This window comes from Oncorhynchus gorbuscha, linkage group LG21 (assembly GCF_021184085.1).
Source record: "Oncorhynchus gorbuscha isolate QuinsamMale2020 ecotype Even-year linkage group LG21, OgorEven_v1.0, whole genome shotgun sequence".
Lineage (NCBI taxonomy): Eukaryota > Metazoa > Chordata > Actinopteri > Salmoniformes > Salmonidae > Oncorhynchus > Oncorhynchus gorbuscha.
The window spans coordinates 31,255,083-31,277,241 of NC_060193.1; the positions used below are offsets into that span (position 1 = coordinate 31,255,083).

Below are 22,159 nucleotides of genomic sequence, written 5' to 3' on the forward strand. Positions count from 1 at the left end.
TCGGAAACCAGATTGCATAGCGGAGAAGGTACGGTGGTATTCGAAATGGTCGGTGATCTGTTTTTTAACTTGGCTTTTGAAGACCTTAGAAAGGCAGGGTAGGATAGATATAGGTCTGTAGCAGTTTGGGTCTAGAGTGTCTCCCGCTTTGAAGAGGGCGATGACCGCAGCAGCTTTCCAATCCTTGGGGATCTCATACGACAAGAAAGAGAGGTTGAACAGGCTAGGAATAGGGGTTGCAACAATTTTGGCGGATAATTTTAGGAAGAGAGGGTACAGATTGTTGAGCCCGGTTGATTTGTAGGGGTCCAGATTTTGCAGCTCTTTCAGAACATCAGCTATCTGGATTTGGGTGAAGGAGAAATAGGGGAGGCTTGTGCAAGTTGCTGTGGGGGGTGCAGGGCTGTTGACCGGGGTAGGGGTAGCCAGGTGGAAAGCATGGTCAGCAGTAGAAAAATGCTTATTCAAATTCTCATTATCGTGGATTTATCGGTGGTGACAGTGTTTCCTAGCCTCATTGCAGTGGGCAGCTGGGAGGAAGTGCTATTTTTCTCCATGGACTTAACAGTGTCCCAAGACATTTTGGAGTTTGTGCTACAGGATGCAAATTTCTTTTTGAAAAAGTTAGTCTTTGCTTTCCTAACTGCCTGTGTATGTCAGTTCCTAACTTCCCTGAAAAGTTGCATATCGCGGGGGCTATGCAATGCTAATGCAGTACGCCACAGGATGTTTTTGTGCTGGTCAAGGGCAGTCAGGTCTGGAGTGAACCAAGGGCTGTATCTGTTCCTGGCTCTACATTTTTTGAATGGGACCTGCTTATTTAAGATGGCGAGGAAAGCACTTTCAAAGAAGAACCAAGCATCCTCTACTGACGGAATGAGATCAATATCCTTCCAGGATACCCGTGCCAGGTCGATTAGAAAGGCTTGCTCGCTATAGTGTTTCAGGGAGCGTTTGACAGTGATGAGGGGTAGTCGTTTGACCGCAGACCCATTACGGACACAGGCAATGAGGCAGTGATTGCTGAGATCCTGGTTAAAGACAGCAGAGGTGTATTTGGAGGGCAAGTTGGTTAGGATGATATCTTTGAGGGTGCCCGTGTTGATGGATTTGGGGTTGTACCTGGTAGGTTCATTGATAAATTTGTGTGAGATTGAGGGCATCAAGCTTAGATTGTAGGATGGCCGGGGTGTTAAGCAAGTCCCAGTTTAGGTCACCTAACAGCACGAGCTTTGAAGATAGATGGGGGGCAATGAATTCACATATGGTGTCCAGGGCACAGATGGGGGCAGAAGGTGGTCTATAGCAAGCGGCAACCTTGTGCCGTGGTGTCGCGGTGATCTTCGTGGGCTATACTCGGCCGTTTCTCAGGATGGTAAGTAGGTGGTTGAAAAAAATCCCTCTAGTGGTTTTGGGGCTGTGCTTAAGGCAAAGTTTTGCCCTGTCCGGGGATATCGTCAGACGGGGCCACAGTGTCTCCTGACCCCTCCTGTCTCAGCCTCCAGTATTTATGCTGCAGTAGTTTGTGTCGGGGGGCTAGGGTCAGTCTGTTATATCTGGAGTACTTCTGTCTTATCCGGTGTCCTGTGTGAATTTAAGTATGCTCTCTCTAATTCTCTTTCTTTCTTTCTTTCTTTCTCTCTGAGGACCTGAGCCCTAGGACCATGCCTCAGGACCACCTGGCCTGATGACTCCTTGCTGTCCCCAGTCCACCTGGCCATGCTGCTGCTCCAGTTTCAACTGTTCTGCCTGCGGCTATGGAACTTTGACCTGTTCACCGGACGTGCTACCTGTCCCAGACCTGCTGTTTTCATCTCTCTAGAGACAGCAGGAGAGGTAGAGATACTTTGAATGATCGGCTATAAAAAGCCAACTGACATTTACTCCTGAGATGCTGACCTGTTGCACCCTCGACAACCACTGATTATTATTATTTGACCCTGCTGGTCATCTATGAACATCTTGGTCATGTTCTGTTATAATCTCCACCCGGCACAGCCAGAAGAGCACTGGCCACCCCTCATAGTCTGGTTCCTCTCTCGGCTTCTTCCTAGGTTCTTGCCTTTCTAGGGAGTTTTTCCTAGCCACTGTGCTTCTACACCTGCATTGCTTGCTGTTTGGGGTTTTAGGCTGGGTTTCTGTACAGCACTTTGTGACATCAGCTGATGTAAGAAGGGCTTTATAAATACATTTGATTGATTGTAATGAAGTGAAATAAGGAAGAGAAAGTATAGATAAAACGTATCGGTGCTCATCGGCCATTGGACATAAAGATTACAACAAGTTGGAAATCGGAAATTCAACAATGAGTCGTTTGGAAGGAATCAGTGGCAACTGCAAGCATTGCAAAGTAACCACTAACATTAGCCTGCTATTCAATGGAGTGGATGAGTCTTTTTTTCTCTGAGTTCCCACCATAAATCCAGAGAATGCCAGACTGATGACAAAATTTGCCCACAAAGGACCGCCGCGCCACTTTCACAAAGAGAGTTCAAGAATACCCTAGCTAAGAAAGTAATACTAAGTGTATGTTGTGTAGTAAACTGTTAGTAGCCCCTGTGCCTCACCCTAATAATTTGGTCTATTTTCACCAATGCGGTATTTGTACAGCTTTGACAGTGCTACTGATAGTAGTGGTGGCGCTTGTCTTGCACGTGCAAATTCAGCACACACAACATTCTATAACAGAATTGTGTTATTTGACTTGTTAAATGAAAAGCTTTTTTAACGCATTTTGACACACAAAGACCCTAACAGCATTCAATGTGCCTCACCCTTTCACCTCATAATTTTGCCTACTGTTCTAACTTGGTGGTGCACATGTAGCCTATAACCTGTTTTAGAGAAATTAAATGATTGAAGATTGTAAGAGCTTTCATTGTCTGTTTATATTCCCCCTTTATTTATCCTATGGTTCTGACGTGGTGTACAGGGAGAACACTAAGAACGGCCCATGTTCTGAATTCTGTCGCTGTACATTTCAAAAGTGCTGAACAAATAGTTATTTTCAGTTGAAGTCGGAAGTTTACATACACTTAGGTTGGAGTCATTAAAACTTGTTTTTCAACCACTCCACAAATGTCTTGTTAACAAACTATTATTTTGGCAAGTTGGTTAGGACATCTACTTTGTGCATGAAAGTAATTTTTCCAAACAATTGTTTACAGAAAGATTATTTAACTTATAATTCACTGTATCACAATTCCTGTGGGTCAGAAGTTTACATACACTAAGTTGACTGTGCCTTTAAACAGCTTGGAAAAGTCCAGAAAATTATGTCATGGCTTTAGAAGCTTCTGATAGGCTAATTGACATAATTTGAGTCAATTGAAGGTGTACCTGTGAATGTTTCAAGGCCAACTTTCAAACTCAGTGCCTCTTTGCTTGACATCATGGGAAAAAAATCAAAAGAAATCAAAAGTCTGATTCATCCTTTGGAGCAATTTACAAACGCCTGACGGTGCCACGTTCATCTGTACAAACAATTGTATGCAAGTATAAACACCATGGCAGCCGTCATACCGCTCAGGAAGGAGATGTGTTCTGTCTCTTCGAGATGGATGTAGTTTGGTGCAAAAAGTGCAAATCAATCCCAGAACAACAGCAAAGGACCTTGTGAAGATGCTGGAGGAAACAGGTACCAAAGTATCTATATCCACAGTAAAACAAGTCCGATATCGACAACCTGAAAGGCCGCTCAGCAAGGAAGAAGCCACTGCTCCAAAACCGCCATAAAAAAAAATGCCAGACTACGGATTGCAACTGCTGTCGTGGCAGAATCAGAATTATTTAGGTAACATTTATAAATAAAATGGTTTTATTTATTTTATTTCATGCTTATGTGAGATGTCATTAGAATGTCTATTTTTTGTAATGTTCCTAAGATCTGTTGTTATTTGTCATGTGAGTTGAGATGGGTGTGTCTTGGCTATAAATGATACTAAGAACTGTTTTGTAAGGACCCAAAGAATTCATTTATATACACTGAATTGATCTGAGAGTCACAGGGTTGTGATGGAGCTCATATAATTAAAGATGGACTTTATGATAACTCTGACTTGTGTGGTTTGCTCTCATGATTTGGTAAATACAGGAAATTTCCACTACACTGCACATGGGGACAAAGATCATACTTTTTTCTGGTCTGATGAAACAAAAATCAAACTGTTTGGCCATAATGACCATCATTATTTATTGTTGGTTAAAGGGGGAGGCTTGCAAGCCGAATAACACCATCCCAACCATGAAGCACGGGCTGGCAGCATCATGTTGTGGGGGTGCTTTGCTGCCGGAGGTACTGGTGCACTTCACAAAATAGATGGCATCATGAGGAAGTAAAATTATGTGGATATATTGAAGCAACATCTCAAGACATCAGTTAGGAAGTTAAAGCTTGGTTGCAAATGGGTCTTCCAAATGGACAATGACCCCAAGCATACTTCCAAAGTTGTGGCAAAATGCCTTAAGGGCCACAAAGTCAAGGTATTGGAGTGGCCATCACAAAGCCCTGACCTCAATCCTATTGAACATTTGTGGGCAGAAATGAAAAAGTGTGTGCGAGCAAGGAGGCCTACAAACCTGACTCAGTTACACCAGTTCTGTCAGGAGGAATGGGCTACCTGAAACGTTCGACCCAAGTTAAACAATTTAAAGGCAATGCTATCAAATACTAATTGAGTGCATGTAAACTTCTGACCCACTGGGAATGTGATAAAAGAAATAAAAGCTGAAATAATTCTCTACTATTCTGACATTTCACATTCTTAAAATAAAGTGGTGACGTAACTGACCTAAGACAGGGCATTTTTTTAGGATTAAATATCAGTAATTGTGAAACTGAGTTTAAATGTATTTGGCTATGGTGTATGTAAACTTCCGAATTCAACTGTATCGTGGCTTGCTCACTAATGTCTTAATCGAAATTACGGATTGCCTCTTACCTGCTTTTTGTCCCCTTATGACTAATTTTGTACATCTCAATTATCAGTAGAAACCACATTTGTTTAAGCAAGTCAGCAATATCAGCTGTGTTTTTTTTAAAGGCAGTAAATGAGGCTGAATGTACTGTTTCAATGCCAGACAAGGCTTTGCTGAAAGCCAGGTGTCGCAGTGGTTGGGCGTTGGGACGACTGTTGGAACAGATTTATGTAGGTCCTAACAGTTTGTGGGCACCGTTTGTCACCGTTATAGTATAATTAATGTATTGTTTAGTGTTGTGTAGTGGCTTTGCTGGCATGCATCCCATATTTTTGTTGTTGGCCCACCAAGATTTACATGCTAAAATCGCCACTGATTACACTGTCATTTGACCATGACATCTGATCTTTAGGACCTATTTTAGTGGTATATATAGTACCTTACCTAACCTTGCTTTAGAGAAAGGAATCTCTGCACAGCCAGACTATGCACAGCCAGTTTTGTCTGAAATCTTTCAGCTGGTTGAAATGAATGTTTCAAACATCCAAGAGACACAGACTCAATACATTCAAAATAATCTTGTGTGGGCCTGGGAAAATGCAGGCTTCCTCACAACATTGTGCAGAATTCCGTGCCAAACTATGTTCAGATCAGTGCTGTAATTTATCACCCGGTAAACACATGGGAATACTATTTCAGCCCATAAAATAAGCAACTCTACTCCGCGCACATCTCGCGATAGGACGATGCTCCCTCCATGCTTGTCTATGGTGAGAGTTTTCCTGGTATCGCGTGATGTCTAAAGTTTCCCACGCCTGTTGTTGTGGCGTCTGCCCTTTTCTCTCACTCTCTCTAGCAACCTGCCGCCTCCCCCTCTTTTCTGTACTCCTCTCCCGCCCCGTTTCTCTCCGTCTCCCTAGTCCCTACATCGCCAGTCTGCTTCTGTTGTCTCGGCGGATTGTTGGTCTGGGGAGAAAGGATATCGCGAGTGTTGGAGTTTTGGTGAGAGTTTGTGGAAGATGGCGCCTGTTGTGACAGGGTAAGTCTGAGATTCAGGGCTGGTGGTTGTAGCTATTGGAGTTAAAGTGAATTTAAGTTTTTTTGAAAGATAATTGGTCGCTTCTGTTCGAGCATATATAGCCGAGCAAATGTGGATGTTTGTGGCCATTTGTTTTCAGTCTGGGAAAGCATTTTCTTTGTCTGAATGTATTGTGTGTTTTCCTTTGACTACTTCACTGTACTGACTGTTGCTGCACTGCCGTGCAGTGTTCTGGGGGTCGAGCTAGCTCGCTACTGCTAGCTTTCAGAGGTCCTTTTTCAAACCAGACGAGCACAATCAGTATGGACTGGGAAAAAATTCAACTGCCGTTTTTTTGTCTATGTTTAGGTCATATTATTCAACTATATATCCCACAATATGTATGTGTTCGCCGTATAACCATGTTGCAATGTAATCTACAGTTCCACAGTCTGAAACACGTTGTGGCTTCGCCTTTGTCAAGCAAGGCATCGTTCGATTATGTTCGACTCGTCTCTGTGGTGTTAGCTGGCTAACGTTAACTGACTGGATATTTCTCGCTCGATTGTTGGTTAATACACTTGCAGACGTCTGAGAACTGTAAGCATATGTTTTGCCATGCGTAAATGTACTAATATAAAGTGGTGTTGACGAAACAGCCCCGAGCTTCTCCGTCCGTGTTGCAGACACATTATACTAAGGACATGTAATTGATCTAATTCTACCTTCTATAACCCTCTAAACGAAAGTTATAAAAAAAGCATGACGTTGTGAGGATTTGTATACATGTCATTTTTGCTCTCTTTTGTCTTTATGGCTTCAGATAAACGTCAGATAGCCAGCGCGAGCCACTGAAATCCAAAACGCTACAAAAATATACGTGAAATGAGATGCCTCTGTCCAAGGTTGATAAGCTACTTGATGAAATAGAGATGGTTTAGCAAGTTACTGTTGATAATTCACTACGTTGAAGCTACTCACATTAATGAAAGGCAATCTTAAAAAAGGCAGCCAACTAATCTGTTTAAATACCCTTTATTTTGCTGCTGGAGGCAACGAGCTAAATTATCCCTCAGACTTTCTATCTTCCTAAATATTCGTCAGTTCCATGGGCTTAGCCCAATTTCTTTGATTGTAGCTAATTGTGCAATTGGGAGATAAGAGACGTGGTAATTATTTGAAGAAGAGAAATATAGGCTAAATGAAGCCCATTTCATTTATCTGTCACTAGACTTTAGAATTGCCTGGGAAGTAGTAAAGTCAAAGCTTGCCTAATGTCTACTATTCTAGAGCCACATTTTCCAAGTTTTCAATGCTCTTATGATGCAGTAAGTAGTATTGTTACTTTTATGTATTGTAAACTAGTAGCAGCATAGCATTTGCATTATCTATCCGGTCTATGGATATTTCTCCAATTCCCAAAACAGTCCTATAATTTCGATGGTGTGCGTGCACATTAGCCAAACACACGTTTTTTGGGGGGGTAATCTGAAGTCAGTAGTCCCCACAGATAGCTCAGTGGGGGACAGACATTAGCTGGGCTTTTTGGAGGAGAGTTGCGTGTGGAGGGAGGGTGGGTGTCGAGGGTAGGTAATGTGTGTGCTCATTTGGGGCTTTCCAGCAGACCTGAGCTGATTTCTGTTTGGAGAGAGAGAGAGGGGGCAGGTGGGTCGGGTCTGGGTGGCTGGCCACCTGTCCAGATGATATCTACCCGAGCTGTGTGCTTTTTCTTCTGCCAGGATAGAGGGAGGAGGGGGAGTGAGACTAGCGGTTTAAACAGAATTAGAGTGCCATAAGGGATCTTTATTAGCATGTGGCCGGGCACGACCGCGTCAATGGCTGGAGGCTAGGGAGGGAGAGAGGGAGAGAGGGAGCCCACATCCCAGCCGGCCTGTCCACAGCCCAGTGCCCCCACAACCCCACTCAGGGTCAGGTCTGACAGCCATGGCCCCCTCTGAGAGTTGGCTGGGAGTTGTGGTTGAGGCAGGGCGCACTGGTGCAGAGCTGAGAGGGCAGTACTCTGAACTCTGTAGTAGGGCACACTGTAGCATAACGTTTTGCAATGGGAAAGAAAAATCTGTGTTCCTATAGGACAAATTCAAGCAGTGTCTGTTTGAGTTAGTGAGCAATTATAAATGTAAAACATGAGCACATTCTAGAGGTTTGCTGAAAATGCTTGATAAGATTGACCGTCTGTCTCTGGCTTAAGTATGTTAAGATGGTTTGTATGTCTGAGCTCTTTCTCGCCCTTTCAGCTTAGTTTAGCCTAAATAGTGTCATGTGGCATTTTATGTGATCTCTTGTTTTTGTAAGAGAAATAGTGGAGCATTTAGTCAATGGATGTCTCTTCAGTGCAAAAATAAATCCCAAGGAAAAGGACCATAGTTTTGTCTAACATAAATATAAAAAATAGCAGGAATTCATATTTGAGCTGTCACAGAGCAGTGATAAGACTAGCCAACCTGCAGCCTACCATATCTCCTCAACACAGCTCTCTGAATGTTAGAAAAACAGGAATGAGAGTGTTGCTGTATAATCTTTTTTTCCCCCTCAGAAAGTGTGCCTGATACCAGTGAGCCTAGCAGCCCTAGCTGAAAGAACTACTGTTCACGGGTAGACAATCTGGGCATCACCTGGGATGATAAAAGCATGAATCACTTATTTCAACACAATGCTGCCTCTACATGGCCCCTGGGTAAAGCTATTGGATATAACAAAAAAAAGAAAACGAAATGTTATGCCCTCCCACTTTTACCCAAAGGTGTACAGCGGGACGACTCAGTCGAGACAGAGCCGGGCCTCTTTTCGTCCGTGTAATTACACCATTAAGCCTGCTTGTGAGGGACAGAGGCGTGTGAGCCACTGTGTGTGTACCCTTGAGCACTTAACCATAATTGCGCCTGTAAGTTGCTCTGGATAAGAGTGTCTTCCAAATGCACGTACATTTACATTTTAGTAATTTGGTGTGTGTGAGTTCCCTGGAATAAGGAGTGTGTCAGGGCCAGGACGATACCAGTTTGGCGATACTCATTAGTATCGTGGCAAGGAAACAAAACATGAAGCGGATTTAACTTTAGGAAAACAGCCTTAATTTTGGAAACAAACATGTTTTTAGTGCTGCATGATTAACCGAAATGTTGGTTATTTTTTAACCGACATCGGTTCAATTATTTGAAGTGCATTTTGTTCGTTTTTCTTCAGATCAAAACTGAACTGTGTGATGTCGTAGGGAGTTGTAGTTTCCAACAGGTGCAGAAAGTGTTAATTAACTACAATGACCATAATCCATTTTGCACCTGTTTAAACTTGTGTGGAGCAAACACGGAGACTGAGAGATGAGAGAATGCATGATCGAGAGGGATAGAAAGCAGTTGCTTCGCGAGCCTGAAAATACATGAGCTAAGTGATTGATGGTTGATATTCAGCAGTTGTAAAAGTATGCCTTTTTTTACTCTTGAAGAACTACTAAAATTGTGATTTTTGTCAGACAACATAGGCAGCAGCTCTATAGAGATGAGCTGATGGCTTAGAATTAAATAGTCATCAAATAAAACATTTTTTAAAGAAATGTGAATAAATGATAAGCTGTAATGGGCACACACTACCATCATTAGACTTGATTTTATTCTGTGTTACAGCGTTCAACCTGCGTAGTGCATTTAATGTATAAAAACATATCTAAGATTTTTAATTTATTTTTTAAATCTAACTGAAACCAAACCGACCTCAAAATTGTATTAGTCACATGCGCTGAATACAACCGGTGTAGTAGACCTTACAGTGAAATGCTTTTTTACGAGCCCCTAACCAACAGTGCAGTTTTGCTCAGCACTATTATGTTATCATTCAACCCAGAGTCACATACATTTATTTTCCAAGCTATAGCACACAATATTTTACATACAGCAGGTTTTTAAAGGACCAAATAGTTTGGTCTGCTTTGAATTTTCATTTTTGCTATGATACCGATACCACAATAGTTTTTCCATCACAGCCCTAGAGTTTGTGTGTTTTCTGTGTGTAGAGGGGAAGCGGTCCCCAGGGTCCTCTTCTCCCTTTCCCCATTATGAGAGAGAGAGGAGCAGATGTGGAAGCAGTGACCTTTTTGGTGGCAGAGGGCTGGGGTAGAGTTAAAAGGGTCTGCCGATTTCATTCCACCCGACACACACGCACACTCCCCGCCTCACCTCCTCCTTGTACCTGAGCCAGGGCATTGACAGATAGGTTAATGAGGGAGGAGATACAAGCTCGTAAAACCCAGATCTGTGTGTCACCTCAGGACCTGCGAGCTATTGTGTTACTGAAGAGACGTGCCCCACATTCAGACACAGTAAAACATCTTCAAAGTCGGGGTAAGATTATTGAATATGGAAGCCAATGTAGAACGTGCAGTTTGCTTCACTTGTAGGGTTCACGCTGTTGATTTGAAAAGGGGCTGTGACTTAATTTCAGTGTGATGTTCCCTGAAGCCTATTTGCCACCATGGAACAGTCAACTTGTTGGATGGCGTTGTGACATGCTTCCCTACTACACTACCTATTTTTAAAAATTATTTATCTGACTGTCTCAACCTCTCTCCCGCTCTCAACCTCGCTCTCTGAACTACAGCAGATGAAAAGGCCATTTTTTTGTAATTTGGCTTGGCATTCCCCAGACTTGGTCCTCTGCCACATGCTAGTGGAAGAGGAAAGCCACGGAATATCACAATTTTACATAAGGGGTTTTCTTTATTGGTCATGTATTTTAATAAACTTTTCGAGTTGGCGGTGCATTTCCTAATTCCCAAAAGCCTGAGGGGGCCAGAGTTACAATGTTATTCCCTTACCGTCACCAGGCAATGATTGGATTCTTTATACGAAAGAGCCCTGTCTCTAAACCCAAGTGAGAACGCATTATTTGCTTCATGAGCTTGGAATGTATTCCAAATAACCTTTCACTTTATCTCTCGGGCTAAAACGTGTTATTGTTTCAAGAAGGATGAGACAGAAGCATTCTCGATGCAAATAAGCCAGTGTGGTTTTGAAAACACCATCACATCGAAGCCCAAGTTCCCTGTGTTGTTGTTGGCCTTGGCATTCAACTTTTCTTCTGGATCAGAAAAAGGGCTTAGGTGGTGAGCGTGGCAGGGGACGTGGTAATGGGCACGGCGGCCCGTCACCACGGCTGAATTTTAGAGACATTTTAAGAGGCCCCCCATCTGGGTAGTGTAGAGACATTAAAAAAAAATTAAGCAAAGTTTTAAATCAAAATTCCTGCAATTCTACACATTTTGCCATTTCCTGCGATACTACATATTCTGCAATGGAGTTAAAAGAACATTTTGCCATTTTAAAGTACATTTCCTGCAATTCTATGCTTTTTTTGACATTGCTAATGCTGTGCTCTTTTTCTCAAACATAATAACATAAAATAAAAGTCAATACTGCTAAATTCATTGGGTCCATCTTGCGAACATAAGCAACCATTTATATTTAAACAGGTTCTCCGGCACAAAATGAATGTCAGCCAACTTCCACATGCCAGAACTCTAAATTGTAGTTTGTCCCATCAGATAACATGGCATACGTTAGCCCCATGCTAACCTCAACAGGTGGCACTGATTATATTCTGGCACATTCTTCCACAGCCTATCAAATATCTTAGACTATATATCCACCAACCATTGGCATTTCTAATGTTAGATAACATTTTCATGTTTTTGCATATATGACAATCTATTTTTTTGTTGATCTGTTTTACACACATCCATATGCTTTTGTAGAAAAAAAACAAGAACTTCTAGTTTATCGTACGTCATAAAGAAAATAAATGGATTTGTCAAACAGCAGTCAGGTAGGCTATCATCGCTTCAAGGTGGCACACACTGCTGAAGCGGTTGACTCGAAATTGATGGTGCACTTTAACAGTGGGTTCGAGCCCCCCTCGCATCAAGCTTTTTTGTTGAGAAAAAAAACTGTTCATTGCCTGTCCTTGATACTTGATTCAAAACGCATGTCACGAAGTGGATGATTATAATAATGCATAGCCTATTAAACATTGTAAGCCTGCATTTAAGTGTAGGCCTAAATAAGAACATACTAATAGAGTACCACAGTATGAGTCATTAATATCCATAAAACCTAGCGGTCAAAAAGGGGAATTAATTTTTAATGGTTAATCCAAACCTCATTCCAGGGTAAGCCTACATGAAACACAGCCCTCATCTTAAAATCCCCTATGGGAGAAATGAATGGTGGAAAAACAATTGGAACCATTTCCCTTATTGACCGCTAGGTTTTATGGGTATAATGACACCCGCCGTGGAGCTCTGTGACAGCCAAGTGTCTTCCTAGACTGTCAATTCCAGTCCTCCATACTTGCAATTAAACTTCTTTAAAATAACTGCAATAATGTCATCTGTAGGGTGATAACGAGAGTGCAAACTATAATCCTATTCTACACTTTAATGCTCGTCGTCCTCAAGTAAAATAAAGGGAAAAGGGGATACCAGTCAGTTGTACAACTAAATGCCTTCAACTGAAATGTGTCTTCCGCATTTCTGCCTTAATCGACATCCAAGTCATCGGTGAACAGTGGAAATAACACGCATGACTAAACAGATAGTTATAAAAAAAATCTAACTCTTGTAGGCCTATGTTTGTGTACACGTCTATGTAATATAGCCTATGCAATATGATTAATAGGCAATAGCAGTGAGTTTTGTTTGCAAGGCTGAAGAGTGGTAACTCCTTATTCATTTCATTCATAATCTTCATTTTCAAGATGTTGGCTGAAGGCGTCCCTTTTCAACACACTAACACAATACATGTAATTTCACTTTTCAAAGGGAGGACTCTTGAGATTCGAACCCTTGCCACAATCTGCGACAATTATGTGCCACTAGGCATTTTTCACAGAGCGCAATTTGACCAGTCAGTGAAATACATGTAATTGGCTGATATGCATTTTGTGTAGGAGAACCTGTTTTTAAATTTAAATGGTTGCTTATGTTCGCAAGTATGGACCAACTGTCTAGCTTTTATTTTGGTGATATGTTAGTTCTCAAAGATTATATTATAAAAATATAAGTACAGTTGAAGTCGGAAGTTTACATACACTTAGGTTGGAGTCATTAAACTCGTTTTTCAACCACTCCACAAATTTCTTGTTAACAAACTATAATTTTTGCAAGTCGATTACTACATATCCTTTATGCATGACACAAGTCATTTTCCAACAATTGTTTACAGACAGATTATTTATCTTATTATTCACTGTATCACAATTCCAGTGGGTCAAAAGTTTACATACATTAAGTTGACTGGCTTTAAACAGCTTGGAAAATTGCAGAAAAGTATGTCATGGCTTTAGAAGCTTCTGATAGGCAAATTGACATCATTTAAGTCAATTGAAGGTGTACCTGTGGATTTATTTAAAGGCCTACCTTCAAACTCAGTACCTCTTTGCTTGACATCATGGGAAAATCAAAAGAAATCAGCCAAGACCTCAGAAACAAATGATAGTCCTCCACAAGTCTGGTTCATCCTTGGGAGCAATTTCCAAACGCCTGAAGGTACCAAGTTCATCTGTACGCAAGTATAAACACCATGAGACCACTCAGCCGTCATACCGCTCAAGAAGGAGACGTTTCTGTCTCCTAGAGATGAACGTACTTTGGTGCAAAAAGTGCAAAACAATCCCAGAATAACAGCAAAGGATCTTGTGAATATGCTGGAGGAAACAGGTACAAACGTATCTATATCCACAGTAAAACGTGTCCTATATCGACATAACCTAAAAGGCCGCTCAGCAAGAAAGAAAACCGCCAAAACCGCCATAAAAAAAGCCAGACTACGGTTTGCAACTGCACATGGGGACAAAGATCGTACTTTGAGAAATGTCCTCTGGTCTGATGAAACAAAAATAGAACTGTTTGGCCATAATGACCATCGCTATGTTTTGGAGGAAAAAGGGGGAGGCTTGCAAGCCGAAGAACACCATCTCAACCGTGAAGCACAAGGGTGGAAGCATCATGTTGTGGGGGTGCTTTGGTGAAGGAAGGACTAGTGCACTTCACAAAATAGATGGTGTCATGAGGGAAATTTATGTGGATATATTGAAGCAACATCTCAAGACATCAGTCAGGAAGTTAAAGCTTGGCCGCAAATGGGTCTTCCAAATGGACAATGACCCCCAAGCATGCTTCCAAAGTTGTGGCAAAATGGCTTGAGGACAACAAAGTCAAGGTATTGGAGTGGCTATCACAAAGCCCTGACCTCAATCCTATAGGAAATGTGTGGGCAGAACTGAAAAAAGCGTGTGTGAGCAAGGAGGCCTACAAACCTGACTCATTTACACCAGCTCTGTCAGGAGGAATGGGCCAAAATTCCCCTCTAACTTATTGTGGGAATCTTGTGGAAGGCTACCTGAAACGTTTGACCCAAGTTAACCAATTTAAAAGGCAATGCTACTAAATACAAATTGAGTGTATGTAAACTTCTGCCACTGGGAATGTGATGAAATAAAAACTGAAAGAAATCAGTCTACTATTATTCTGACATTTCACTTTTTTAAAATAGTGGTGATCCTAACTTACCTAAGACAGGGAATTTTTACTAGGATTAAATGTCCGGAATTGTGAAAAACTGAGTTTAAATGTACTTGGCTAAGGTGTATGTAAACTTCCGACTTCAACTCTAGGTCAATTATCTTTTCTTCATACTTTTGTCTGGTTTTAGTCGTTTTTAAGTTTACACTGAACGCATTTTTACAACTCCAAAAATGGCCTACCAAGGATTTCAATGGCAGACAAATCCCTTCCATTGATAATCTACTCTCCAAGAGTGAGGGAAAGGGAGAGCACAGAAAGTACTGTTTTGCAGTGCCCCCCTCTCTCTCCTCTTAGCCTAGAGAGTTTCCTCCACCCTCCCCTCCTGGTCCTGTTGCTGTTGGTAGCAATTACAGCATTGCCAAGGGAACCAGACGTGTTTCTACCGGCGTCAGCATTTTCCGACCCACCGTCATGTTTCAGGATGTTTCATTCAGAAAACACGTAGTGATCCCCTGTCTGTCTGCATGCTTGGTTTAATTTAACCTCTCCAACCATCCCAGAATCATGCCATGTTTTGCAATCTTTTACAGCACATACTGAGAGAAAAACCGGGTTGAATTCACCGTGAATGATATTGACTTTTTTTTTTTGCTCTTTGCTCCAGTGTGTTTCTTGTGAAAAGAGTGGGGGCAGGAATCCCCAGGATGAGAAAAGTGGATTTGTTTTTTTGGACAAATATTATTTTAATAGGAGGAAAATAGTTCTGCCATGTGCTGGTTTATGAGACATTAATAATTGCTTGAAGCTACCAAGAGACCCTAGCAGGGAGAGTGTCTGTTTAGAAAGAAATGCTTCGTTCTCTGATTCTTTTGGCCCCGGATAAAAGGCTTCTTGTTTTTGTTTGTATGTGTTCTTTTTGGACCTCAATGGATTTTAGATTGTGATTGATGGTTTACTCACCACCAGTTTGTCAAAAGTCTGCGTCTTCTCGGACTGGTGTTTTTGAATCTGAAGAGAAGGCATCTTTTAGCCTTTGGGAGTTGGTTTCCTTTCCTAGGTGTTAGAGTTTACATTAGGGTTGGTTGGGATAGGAGTGTTGTATGCCAGCAGCATACCAGCCTGCATCCCACTGCTGGCTTGCCTCTGAAGCTAAGCAGGATTGGTCATGGTCGGTCCCTCGATGAGAGACCAGATGCTCCTAGAATTGGTTTTGGTTCGCCAGTAGGAGGCACTCTTTCCTCTGGTCTAATTATAATTTTTTTTAATGCCCCAGGGCAGTGAATGGGACAATTTCCCTGTGTAGGGTGACGTCTTTCGGATTGGGAAGTTAAAATGGGTTTCCTGACTCTGTGGTCACTAAAAAGGGGGAAAGCCCCATCAGTCATCATCCCCAACTGCCATGCTCGCCCATCTGAAGAACAAGGAGTGGCAATTGGCAAGAAACCACCTCCTAGTGACAGATGAAGCATATCAGAGACACATTGGTATAGCCTACACCATGCCATCATTATACAAACCATGATATGATGCTAGTACTGCCACAAAATTAGCAAGACAATTTTGATGTCTGCAACACAACCGTGGCTAGGAGGAGATTGAGAACCTGCTACTACAGCCATCTAGTTAACGATTCTCTTTCACTAGTCCTGCTTTTTACATTCACTGCTTCCTCTGTCACCCTTTTCTGTCTGAGAAGCTAATATTAGACTGTGGCATCATGGCGAGTGGCAAGGGCCAGACGCACGCACAGACAGACACACACACACATTGTGTTACCCCAAGGGCTTGTGTGTGTGTGTGTGTGTGTGTGTGTGTGTGTGTGTGTGTGTGTGTGTGTGTGTGTGTGTGTGTGTGTGTGTGTGTGTGTGTGTGTGTGTGTGTGTGTGTGTGTGTGTGTGTGTGTGTGTGTGTGTGTGTGTGTGTGTGTGTGTGTGTGTGTGTGTGTGTGTGTGTGTGAGAGGTGGAGAGCGTGTGAGAGGTGGAGTAGTTGAAGCTCCTTGGAGTCAGAGATGGCACCAGCAACATACAGTTGATCTTTAGAAAGCAGGGTCCCTTACTTTCCAGTTAACAACACCACATCAGTCCAGACTAAAGAGGAAAGACAGAGACTTGACAAAGGGGAACTGGGTAGCAAGAATGAAACCTTATTATTTTTCCTCCTACCATGACAATAACAACAATGAAACCAGACAGTGGGCTAGAGGTGACAAACTCAGTGCCAAGCGCCGCATCGCTAACATACACACAGCAGCCTGCAGATAAACACACATGTGGGCTAAAGGTTGCTAAGGTTTCTCATAATTTCTGACTTCTCTCTCTTGTACTTCCGTTTCTGTCACTGACACACACACAGACTTGTACAGCTAACCTCGTGGGGGAACAGAATTCAGTGCCATTCAAAATCCTATTTTTCCTATCCCCTAACATGTACTTTAACCCTAACCTTAACCCAAGAACCTAACCCTTACCCTTAATGTCATTCTAACCTTAACCGTAAACCCCCTAGAAATAGCATTTGACCTCGTGGGGACTAATAAAATGTCCCCAGTTGGTAAAATGTTTGTTTAATATTCTTGTGGGGACTTCTGGTCGTACTCATTCTAGGGGTTTTGATGATAGCTTTGTACACTCTTGGCATTCTCTCATTTAAATTAATATGTGTTGTTTTAAAAGTTAATTTGTGGAATTTCTTTCCTTCTTATTATTCTTTCCTTCTTATTGTGTTTTAGCCAATCAGTTGTGTTGTGACAAGGTAGTGGTGCTACACAGAAGATGGCCCTATTTGGTAGAATACCAAGACCATATTATGGCAAGAACAGCTCAAATAAGCAAAGAGACTTTGGCTTCTGGGTTAAGCGGGCAGTGTGGCTTGGCTGGGTCGTGTTTCGTGGGGACGCACCGCTCTCGACCTTCTCCTCTCCCGAGTCCTTACGGGAGTTGCAGTGACGGGGCAAGACTGTAACTACCAATTGGATACCATGAAATTGGGAAGAAAAAGGGGTAAAAAAATGAATCTATTTTGATTTATATGAGTTACCATCCTCAGAAATTGCAGCCCAAATAAAGGCTTCAGAGTTAAAGTGACAGACACATCTCAACATCAACTGTTCAGAGGAGACTGCGTAAATCAGGCCTTCATGGTCAAATTGCTGCAAAGAAACCACTACCAAAGGACAACAATAATAAGAAGAGACTTGCTTGGGCCAAGAAACGAGCAATCGGCATTAGACCGGTTGAACTCTGGTCTGATGAGTCAAAATTTGAGATGTCTGGTTCCATCCGGCGTGTCTTTGTGAGTCGCTGAGTAGGTGAACAGATGATCACCGCATATGTGGTTCCCACCGTGAAGCATGGAGGAGGTGGTGTGATGGTGTGGGGTTGTTTTGCTGGTGACACGGTCTGTGATTTATTTAGAATGGGAACTCCAAGACTGTTGGAAAAGCATTCCAGGTGATGCTGGTTGAGAGAATGCCAAGAGTGTGCAAAGCTGTCAATCAAGGCAAAGGGTGGCTACTTTGAGGAATCTACAATCTATTTCGACTTGTTTAACATTTTCTTTGGTTACTACATGACTCCATATGTGTTATTTCATAGTTTACAATGTAGAAAATAGTAAGAATAAAGATCTTTGAATGAGTAGGTGTGTAAAAACCTTTGACTTGTACTGTACACATATTTCACAGATGTTATTGCGGGTGTAGCGAAATGTTTGTTCCTTCTCCAACAGTGCAGTAATATCTAACAAGACACATACCTCTCAAAGTAAAATGGAATTAAGAAAAATATAAACATTAGGATGAGCAATGTCGGAGTGGTATTGACTAGAATACAGTATATACATATGAAATGAGTAAAACCGGATGGAAAACTAAATGTTTTCAACTGAAATGTGTCTTCCGCATTTAACCCAACCCCTCTGAATCAGAGAGGTGCTTGGGGGCTGCCTTAATCAACATCCACGTCTATGGCGCCCGGTAACCTTCCGGTTACTGCCCAACGCTCTAACCTCTAGGCACCTGCCGCCCACTGTAAACATTATTAAAGTGACCAGTGTTCCATTCTTAAAGTGACTTGTGATTCCATGTCTATGTACATAGGGCAGCAGCCTCTAAGGTGCAGGGTTGTGTAACCGGATGGTAGCCGGCTAGTGACTAAGTTCAATGGTGCATCTGTACAAATTTGTGAGGGTCTCCTGAAGTTGAAGAGACGCTGTTGCGCATTCTTCACCACAATGTCTGAGTGGGTGGACTATTTCAGATTGGCAGTGATGTGTACGCCGATGTGGATTGGGGCGTGCTCCCTCTGCTGTCTCCTGAAGTCCACGATCAGCAGTGGTTAGTTGAGGTTATTAATGACCAGAGGGTTGCTCTTTGCTGGTCTGGTTCAGACCGTAGCTTTCAATTGGTTCACTGAATACTTGACTATCTTTTACATAGGAACTTAGCTGATTTAATTATGATGATTCACATCAGTCCCACAATCTAAAACAGTCACAGCCAGGGTCCTAAAGGGGTTGGTTGGGATTGGAGTGTTGTTCTATACACTCCGACCCCCGTTTCCCTTTATCCCCCCTTTTCTCTCCTTTTGTCATTGAGTCATCAGAGAAGGGGAGAGATGGAGAGCAAAAGAGGGGAATGGCAATAGAAAGAGAAGGTCATTGAGATTGCAGGGAAAAGCAGAACATCAACTATTCTATGGATGGCCCCACTCTCTTTCTCTCTTCCTGACAGCTACCACTGAGCAGAGCACTTCTGTCACACAACCCAAACTGTTAGAGGCCCATTTTAGTTGTGTGTATGTGTGTGCGCGGGTTGAGTTTGTCATTGCACGTACGTCCCAGAAAGGGAAGTGACTCAAGTGAAGGCGGTGGACAATGATGGTAGACAATGATGGACAGGGTGAGTGAGATGGCGAGAGAGAGAAATAGTCTCTCTTTGAGAAATGACATGCGTACTCTGTTTATTGTAGCCCTGTAACCTACATTTGTATACATTTCACAAGGACAACTTCCAAGTATTCTGTGGTTCTCATCCTACTAGCTGGTAGGCCCTAGTATTCTGTGGTTCTTATCATAATAGCTGGTAGGCCCTAGTATTCTGTGGTTCTCATCATACTAGCTAGTTGGACCTATTATTGTTTAGGGTAGTGCACAGCTACTAGAGCTAGTTGAAGTGGTAGAATATATACCCTGTGAGGATTCCACTCATGAGGATGAGTCACACATGGCCTTAACACAAATACACAGGCCGCAGCACTGATTCAGACCAGTGGCCGACATATGGGACAGAAAACATATGGGAAAAATCCTCTCCATTTTCCTAACCAAGAACCCCATAGTCCACCCATGGACACTGACTTGGCGGCAGAAAAAACTGCAGTGCAGGATAAAATATTATCAGTGAATCCTCCTCAGAGACCTTGCCACTTCACTCTGAATAGATTGTCTAAACTTTCCTCCTTTATACTCTCAGACATCAGTCTCCAGCCCACTCTGTTTGGGAGGTTGTCTGCAAGGATGATGCATTTTATAAAAAGAAAGAATATAAAAAGGGGAGAATCAAAGCGATGTGATTCAGAGATGGGACCCCAGTAGAGTAGGGAGCATCGCAGCGTGGTGAGGCTGTGCTTGCAGCTCAAGCGTGACTGAGAGTGTCTCCACTTCCAGAGAAACACACATGCAGAGATTCAGACATGTACACAACAGGGTTTCCGTTAAGAAAATGTGGCGTCGGACGGCAGCGTTTTAATAACAAATTTCCGGACCCATGTGCATTGGGTGAGTAACCTGATTAGGGCTTCCACCCAGGGTGCTCAGAATGACAGAAATCACATTTTAGATTATGGTAATTCATGTAAAAAGAACAATGCAGTGGCGTGCGTCCTTCTTACCGAATTCTTATGCACACTTTTAAGATGTTAAAATAACCGTCCACATATACTTTTCCTCAGCCGACAAGACGAGTAACAAACAGCAAAATCACCGTGTCAGTCAACTTTCCCCCATAGTAGAAAAGTTCTATTGGTCAGCTTGTCGTTCTGTGCGAGAAATAAATAGCCTATTCCAAACAGACTCTGTGACAGTTGTGGGAAGATGGATCTCAAATTCATATAACCAGTAGGGCTACATCAAAATATCCTTTAAAAAGCATTGAGATAAGAATGTTTAGCTTAAAATGTTGAAAAACAATTATTTCTTCATTTATAAGCGCAAAAATGCACACACGGCAATACTATGCGCAAATGTTCCATCCATAATGCAATTAGCGGGGAAAAACTGTTGTCAAGTGCACAGTGCATGGGAGTGGTTTCATGTGACAAATGAAAATATCCATTGGATATTTTGAAAGATCTGAGATCTAAACATGCATGGGTTACTAATATGATTAGGTTTGTTCCTTTCGCTACTGGACAACAACAGGTTTTCAAATAAACTTTTTGAACCGTAAAGAAATGGGCTACATGTGTCAATGGCATATGGAAGTCTTTATAAAATATTTGCCTCCATGTTGATAGAAATGGATGTTTGTTTCACACAATTAAGTGTATGTTTTCAAAGTGCATACTGCCTCCAGCTCATATTGCAAAATGGTGTGTGATGCACTGAAGCCTGCTTACCGTTACCGTGGCACATGAATGGCGAATGGGAAGCGCGCTTCAATTACCAGTTGAGAAATAAAAATATACTGAACTAAAATATAAACGCAACATGTAAAGTGTTTGTCCCATGTTTCATGAGCTGAAATAAAAGATACCAGAATGTATCCATATATACAAAAAGCTTATTCATCTCAATTTTTTTGCACACATTTGTTTACTTCCCTGTTAGTGAACATTTTCTCTTTTGCTAAAATAATCCACCCACCTGACAGCTGTGGCATAGCAAGAAGTGGAATAAACAGCGTGATCCATACACACGTGCACCTTGTGCTTGGGACAATAAAATACCACTCTAAAATGTGCAGTTGTCACACAACACAATGCCACAGATGGCTCAGGTTTTGAGGGAGCGTGCAATTGGCATGCTGACTGCAGGAATGCCCACCAGAGCTGTTGTTAGAGAATGTAATGTTAATTTCTCTATCATAAGCTGCCCCCAACACAATTTTACAGAGTTTGGCAGTACGTCTAACCGGCCTCACAACCGCAGACCACGTGTAACCACGCCAGCCCAGGACCTCCACATCCAGCTTCTTCAGTTGTGGGATCATCTGAAAACAGCCATCCGGACATCTGATGAAACTGAAAAGTATTTCTGTCTGTAATAAAGCCCTTCTGTGGGGAAAAACTCATTCTGATTGGCTGGGCCTGGCTCTCCAGTGGGTGGGCCTGACTCCCAAGGGGGTGGGCATATGCCCTCTCAGGCCACCCACGGTTGCGCCCCTGCCCAGTCAAGTGAAGTCCATAGATTAGTCCTCATTTATTTTATTTATTTATTTACTGATTTCCCTATATGAACTGTAAATCAGTAAAATTGTTGAAATTGCTGCATTCATATTTTTGTTCTGTATAGTAGGTCTTTTTAAATGTGGCCATCAAATGTTTTTAACACGCGATTGCGTTCATAATTGTTGCGCAATGATTGGGCTTATAAACGCAATACCCCATAATTGTCAAAGTGAAACTGTGTTTTTCATTTCTTCTTCGAATTAATTAAAAATGAAAAGCTGAAATTCGACCCGTTTTGTTATGGCAAG

The 22,159-nt window shown here is 42.2% G+C and overlaps 1 protein-coding gene across 3 annotated transcripts in view; it reads left to right on the forward strand.

The window, feature by feature from the left end:
* The first annotated feature begins 5,794 nt into the window (after nucleotides 1-5,794).
* LOC124007683 (recombining binding protein suppressor of hairless) overlaps nucleotides 5,795-22,159 on the forward strand; it is a 107,394-nt gene continuing 91,029 nt past the window's right edge. The window contains exon 1 of one of the 3 annotated variants that reach the window (XM_046318370.1): nucleotides 5,795-5,956. In XM_046318370.1, the coding sequence (XP_046174326.1) occupies nucleotides 5,937-5,956 (20 nt within the window). In that variant the 5' untranslated portion in view covers nucleotides 5,795-5,936. The remainder of the gene's footprint in view (nucleotides 5,957-22,159) is intronic. The other 2 variants (XM_046318372.1, XM_046318373.1) reach the window with 2 other exon arrangements.